This window comes from Hyperolius riggenbachi, chromosome 3 (assembly GCF_040937935.1).
Source record: "Hyperolius riggenbachi isolate aHypRig1 chromosome 3, aHypRig1.pri, whole genome shotgun sequence".
Classification (NCBI taxonomy): domain Eukaryota; kingdom Metazoa; phylum Chordata; class Amphibia; order Anura; family Hyperoliidae; genus Hyperolius; species Hyperolius riggenbachi.
The window spans coordinates 19,248,015-19,255,247 of NC_090648.1; the positions used below are offsets into that span (position 1 = coordinate 19,248,015).

General features: G+C 40.8%; 1 protein-coding gene across 1 annotated transcript; it reads left to right on the forward strand.

Moving 5' to 3' along the window:
* Positions 1-5,655: 5,655 nt before the first annotated feature.
* On the forward strand, positions 5,656-6,597 carry LOC137561873 (olfactory receptor 5V1-like). Its single transcript, XM_068273225.1, has one exon. The coding sequence runs from the start codon at positions 5,656-5,658 to the stop codon at positions 6,595-6,597; it is 942 nt and encodes a 313-aa protein (XP_068129326.1).
* Positions 6,598-7,233: the final 636 nt, after the last annotated feature.

Genomic DNA, 7,233 nt, shown 5'->3' on the forward strand with positions numbered 1-7,233 from the left:
GTCCCTAGTACAGTAAGTAGTAACAGTAAGTACAACTAGAAATTACAATAATCAGTAGTAATCAGAAGGAAATAGAGTGTGTGTACTGTACAGACAGTGCACGCACACACGCAGGAGCTATTAACGAAAAAACAGTGACAGTGAGTGTCCTAGTACAGTTACAGTATACTACAAAATACAATCACTCAGTAGTAAAGGACAGCAGAAACACTGGTATAGATGAGAAATAAACTAACAGAGGACAGGAGGACAGCTGTGCCCACACAGGCAAGGCCCTGAGGCCTAAAGCTGTGTAAGCTTGCCTGCAGCAGCTGGCTGTCTCTATGTAACACACAAGCTACTAACTAAAATACAATGTCTATCTAACTAACAATATAGGTGTATATAGGAGGTGTATGTGAGCAAAAACGCTAGGTGATTGACCACAATAAAGCTCTTGCTAAGCCAAAGCACAAAGGAGCAGATCTCTCTCTGTACAAAGTCAGGCAAGGGCGGAAAAACGGAACATGGCGGCCGCTATTTATAGGTTAGGGGCTGGCCAGGGTCCCCCTCTGTGATTGGCTGCTGTCAGAGGGCCTGGGAGCCCTCTGATTGGCTCTAAGGACATCAATCTGGGCTATGACGCTATTCGAGCTCGGTATTCAAGCTCGAATAGTGAATGGGCTATTCGAATTAACTCGAATAGCCCATTCGAATAGCTGCAGCTATTCGAGCTCGGTATTCGAGCTCGAATAGCTGAAAAAGAGCTTGAATATTCGAGCTACTCGAATATTCGAGCTCTGCTGAGCACCACTGGTTAGATGCAGTGAGCCGGGTTCACTGAACATTAAAGGTACTTAGATGCAGTGAGGTGGGTTCACTCAACACAACAGGTAGTTAGATGCAGTGAGCTGGGTTCACTCAACACAAAGCTAGGTATATGCAGTGATGAGGTGGGTTAAGTAAACACAACAGGTACTGGGTATATGCAGTACTGGGTAGTACAATGAGCAGCTCCCTGTCACACACACAGGTAGTCACTGAATGTGCTGGGCTGCTGGCAGTGGCACACACACTATGAATTAGCAAGGCTGTGCATGCAACAAAAGTGTCAGTTTGACACACAGAAAAAATAAAAGTACAAGATGAGCTCTGAAAAGAGCTATTGAGGGGTGCTATAAAAGCAATAACAATCAGCCAGGAGCAAGCTAAGCAGCCAAGAACCTAACTAATCTGTCCCTAGAAGAACAAGTCTGCAGCAGCTGTCCCTAGTCTGTCTCTACTCTCTAGCAGGCACACGAGAGAGGCTAATGGCCACTGCAGCCTGCCTTATATAAAGGGGGGTAGGGCTCCAGGGCTTAGTGTAGCCTGTAGTGTAGCCTGAATGGCTACAATGTGCCTGCTGACTGTGATGCAGAGGGTCAAAGTTGACCCTCATAGTGCATTATGGGGCGAATCAAACTTCTGCAAAAGTTCGCCTGGTGCAGGCAAACGCGAACCCCCAAAGTTCGTCTGGAACCGTTCGCAGGCGAACCGTTCGCGACATCTCTAATCATTATATTACTGTGTATTATTTGTTTATGACTCTGGCTTGTTCTGACTATTCTTCTGCTCGGTGATTCTGTACCTCTGCCCATCTGATCTTGCTGCCGGCTCTGCTTGCTTATACCTTTCAGTCTCTGCGCTCCGATTTTGTACTGTATCTGTCTGTCTGTTGCCAAACCCGATCTGTCTGACCTCTCTACTCTCACCAGAGGGCCCTTGACTCTGGTGAGAGGCACTGTACTGTTAGTACCCACCAGCTCCTCTGGTGAGGTATTGCCAAACCTATCAGTACTACTGTAGCACCAAATCACTATATATTGTTGTCACTACAGCTTCTGATATACCAGCATTATAGGTGATTCTGCAGATCACCATATAATCAGGTATACATCTGCCTTATAGGTGATACTGCAGATCACCTATAATCATAATTCTGTTATTTGCTGATACAAATCGTTACATTCATGCAGTTTATTGCATAGACCCCCATGTCAATCAACACCATGCAACTGGATTATAGAAATCAATGGAATGGTTATTTTGTGTTGTTCTTTCTTTTCTTGCCTGGTCTTATTTTTAATTGCCTCCGCTGAGTTCTAATTATAATTCTCTGCTCTCTTATCCCATCAACGAGATGCATCCCAGCGCTCATGCCAGCAGACAGCATGCTGACCTCCCGATTAAGGACACGATAGAGGAGACATTTACACTAAAGGGATTATTAATACAAATAGAACTGATGAGGGTCTTCATGTTTATCTTTTACATCCCCGAGAGAATGCAAATGGTTTCTGTTTATCTCAGACAACAACAACATAACAAACAATCCCCCAAGGTGAATAAACATATAAAAGAGGCAGACAATTACCGATACAAGATGCAGAGAAGGAAGAGTGGGCAATCACATTACACATTGAGACAAATCTCTGATCTCTTGAGTGTCACACCTATTGTAAGTAGAAATCTGATATTTTAATTTACCATTTACAAATACACAGTACAGCAATCTGGATTTAAATGGAGTTATTTTTAACTTCATTTTAATATGTATAACCTTTCTTGCAATATGTTTTTTTTTTAAATTTGATTTTGATTTTACTTGGTTAGGTATAAGGTGTTTACAAACAAAAAATAAGAGTAAAAGCTCGTACACACGTCATACTAAAGCCAATGACGGGTCCGTCGGTACCTCCCGCTGGGCGGGTTTTCAGCAGACAGTACATCGTGTGTACAGTCTGTCGGTGGACTGATAAGGCTGTTTCTGATGATCTGCCGGGCAGATCGCTCAGAAACAGCCTTATCTGTCCGCCGACAGACTGTACACACGCTGTACTGTCTGCTGAAAACCCGCCCAGTGGGAGGTGCCGACGGACCCGTCGTTGGCTTCAGTATGACGTGTGTATGAGCCTTAAGAATGGTAAATCAGGAGGGGAACGTAGTATTAAAATTAAAAATCACATTTTAAATTAACATTCCAGTTATCCTCTGGCAAAATAGTTGTAGCGGTCCATTTCATTTCAGTGAGTTCATGCTTTTGTTGAAAATGACTAGGAATGGTCAGAAATGCCCATTTCTGATCCCAAGGAAATTCTGATTTCGAACCATGTCAATTTCCAGTTTTCTGTTTTTCCAATTTCTGATTTTCTGATTTCTGAAGAGTATTTTATTTGTCTTTTTTTTTCATCAGAGAATGTAACCAAAGAACTAAAAAAATCAGAAATCGTAAAAATGGAAAATCAGTCAGATATATGATTTTTTGTTTCAGATTTTCCAATTTTAGATGAGTATTTTATTTGTCACTTTTTTGCAGCAGAGAATACTGAAAAAAAAAATCGGAAATTGGAAATTGTAAAAACAGAAAATCAATCCTGGGCAGCACGGTGGCGTAGTGGTTAGCGCTCTCGCCTTGCAACACTGGGTCCCCGGTTCGAATCCCAGCCAGGGCACCATCTGCAAGGAATTTGTATGTTCTCCCCGTGTCTGTGTGGGTTTCTTCCGGGTACTCCGGTTTCCTCCCACATCCCAAAAACATACAGATAAGTTAATTGGCTCATCCCTAAATTGGCCCTAGACTACAGTACTTATACTACATAATACATACATAGACATATGATAATAATAGGGATTAGATTGTGAGCTCCTTTGAGGGACAGTTAGTGACAAGACAATATATATACTGTACAGCGCTGCGTAATATGTCGGCGCTATATAAATACTAAATAATAATAATAATAATAATAATAATCCTGTGATTGGTCTAAAATGACCACGATAATCCGATTTTGTGGAAACATTTTGTATTCTCTGATTTGTCCAATGCTTCCAAGCTCTGTGACTGGGCTTAAATTACTGAGTTGCTGTAAATCGTATTTCCATGGAATTCCAATTTCTGATTTCCAAGTTTCGATTAGAAATGCGGAAATTTCAGTTCCGCAGAATCCGAATGAGAATTCCAAAAATGAAAGCTGACAATATACTGATGAGATAAACAATTATGTCTATCCCCCTACTCCTTAAAATGACTATTTTAGAATCCTACCATTTTAATTTCTGTTTAAAAGCTGAATAAGTAGGTTTTATCTCCCCTGAATGATACAGGCTTTCAGATAGGCCGACACAGTTCTAGCGTACATTCAAAAATGCTGCGATCACATTTGGATGCAGGGTGAAGCCAAAAGACATCTTAGCCTGCTCTAGCCAAACTCCTGCCTGGTTAAAAACTACTCCCCTACTGACTACCTAAAGAAGACCTCTCAGCCCACATAATTTGGCTTCAGCTAATGCCGGCAGCCAATGGAACTTTTTTTTTTGCTAATTTGCACTTTGGGTATTGCTGGCATCCGAATTAATAACTGAGCACCGCTGTAGCAATAATTCATATACTGGCCTATCTTTCTATAGAAGGCAGCGCCTACACAACCACAAGTCCAGTTTTACACTATGTGGAGTTTTTTCCTTTTGAGGAATATCTTTTGACATGCATGGTGGCAAGCATAAGAGTCTTTGATCTATGAGCAAGTGGACTATCCAGAGGTGGTGAGGGAAGGCCCTAAGTGTCCCAAGGTGCATCTTGGCCTAGTTTAGGTCCTACTATCTGGTGAGTCAGGAACCTTGCGGTGTGGTGGTGGTGAACATTTGAGCGATGAGATCCTAGACATCAGAACTACCATACATCCATAGACATACGAACTTGGAACTGTGACGTGCACCTATTGCATGGATTTGTGGTTGAGTAGGCGCTGCCTTCTATAGAAAGATTTATTTACATTCACAGAAGGAGCTGCTCCAATAGTTTTTTTAGTTCTATTTTAGTCATTTTAATTGTGTTTTGTTAATTAGCAGGTATAGGGATTTTGGTGTAGCATAGCGCTATTTTTACCATATACTGGCCTATGGCGGTGCCAAAATCTAAGCTGCTGCACTGCGCCAAAATTAACTGCTTTCTGGTTCTAAGTCTATATCTATGAACTATTGACCTTTTTTAATCTATTCCCTACACCCAGAAACAGCTTTCTGCCAGTAAAGTGTTTTATGGCAGTAATTCCTTATTAGTGAGGCGTACGCTATAGTCTGACTAAAAAGAAACTGCCACTTGCATACCTGAATATTAAACCTTTTCAGGCAGAAAGCTCCTGTCTAGTTCCTCAAGTCACACAGCTCAGGTACCCATTAAGATTGTGATGTTACTGCAACAGCATTGCTTTAGATAACGAGCTAGCATTTTTTTTTCCTCCAAGGTTTTTCAATGCTACTAATACCAAATATACTGAATACTACTCCTTCTATTCCAACAAAAACTACTGCTGCTGCTACTCCTTCTACTACTACTTCTACTAAACATAATAATAATAATAATAATAATAATAATACATGTCATAACAACCATTATTGTTGCTGTTTCGTTGCTATTGTATTTTCTTATGTGTACCTATTTAGTTCACTTCATGTTTGCCAATCTGATTTTCCCTATTCCACACCTTTTGAACAAATTACATGATTAACTCTTTATAAATAAATATTTGTCTTTACATTAACAAGTTTATATGTTTTGTTTCAAGCAAATAGTAAAACCGATGTTATAATGGTAGACATTATCCTCTTCTAGACCAGCAATGATTATGCTCTTCCACCATGTGCAATGAAAACCAGACTGTAGTGACAGAATTAGTTCTAACTGGATTCCAGAACACATACAAGACCAAGGTAATCTTATTCTGTTTCATCCTTCTAGTGCACCTATGTACAGTGATCGGGAACCTGCTCATCATCTTTCTGGTGTCCTCCAGCCACATTCTTCGCCGTCCAATGTACTTGTTCCTGTCAAACCTTGCTCTGGCAGACCTCATTGTCTCCTCCAGCATTGTCCCGAACATGTTGTGTATCATTTGGCTAGATGGACACACTATGACAATAAATGGGTGTGCCACACAATATTTCTTTGTTTTCGTCTCAACCTACGCCCAGTGCTGTCTTCTTATGATCATGTCCTTTGACCGGTATTTGGCAATATGTTTGCCGTTACGTTACTCTTCCATAATGAGCACAAACTTTTCCTTACGTTTAGTGATTTTGGCTTGGCTGATAGGGATGCTCTTAATTAAGGTTGAACTCATTTTAATCGGCCAGCTGCAGTTCTGCACCTCCAACATCATTGATCACTTCTTTTGTGACTTTGCTCCTCTTCTGGCCCTCTCATCTTCGGAGGTTACTGTCTATGAACTGGCCCAGCTTGATTTTTCATTTAATATATTTGTAATATTCCTTCCATTTGTCTGTATTACCATCTCCTACATCTGTATCTTCTTTGTTATCCTCAACATTGCTTCTGTGAGCGGGAAGAAGAAAGCCTTGTCAACCTGCAGTTCTCACCTAATAGTTGTGTGCACGTACTACGGGTCTCTCATCACCGTCTACATGGCTCCAGCCCGAGCAAGCTCACTTTATGAGAACAAGTTCAGGTCTCTTTTGTTTGTCATGCTCACTCCTTTTACCAACCCAATAGTCTATAGCTTGAGAAACAAAGACATCAAAGATGCTCTGTCAAAACTTTTTTGTAATAGGCAAAGCAAGTAGTGAACTCACAAAAGGAAGATAATAAACAACATGTAAAAACCATACACACACACAGAACATTTATATCACACTTTTCTCCTGACGGACTCAAAGGGCCAGAGCTGCTGCCACTAGGACGTGTTCTATAGGTAGTAGTGTTACGGAGCCTTGCCCAAGGTCTCCTACTGAATAAGTGCTGGTTTACTGAACAGGCACAGCCAAGATTTGAAACCACAGCATCAGAGGCAGGGCACTTAACCAGTACACTATCCAGCCATTAGTACACTATCCAGCCACTTTGACATGAGCTAGCAGAGTAAATACAATGATACTTCTTTTCACAAACAAGGTAGTACTAGATTTCTATTTAAGTGCAATAACACTGGAGATTTCCAATTTTTTTCCAAGTTTCTTAGTTACGATTTCCAAGGAGTCTTTTTTTGACATTTTTTTGCATTCTCTAGTTGTCCAAATACTTCCGAGTTGACTCGAAAGTATTGGACCAATTATAAAATGCAGAATCTTACCACGATAATCGGGATTCCATGGAAATGTTAGGCCAATCGCAAGACTCCGAAATATCCGAGTCTTGTGCTTGGTCTAAAATTACAAAGGCAACAGTTTAAATTTAGAGTTCTCCATTTAGAAAAAACTGTT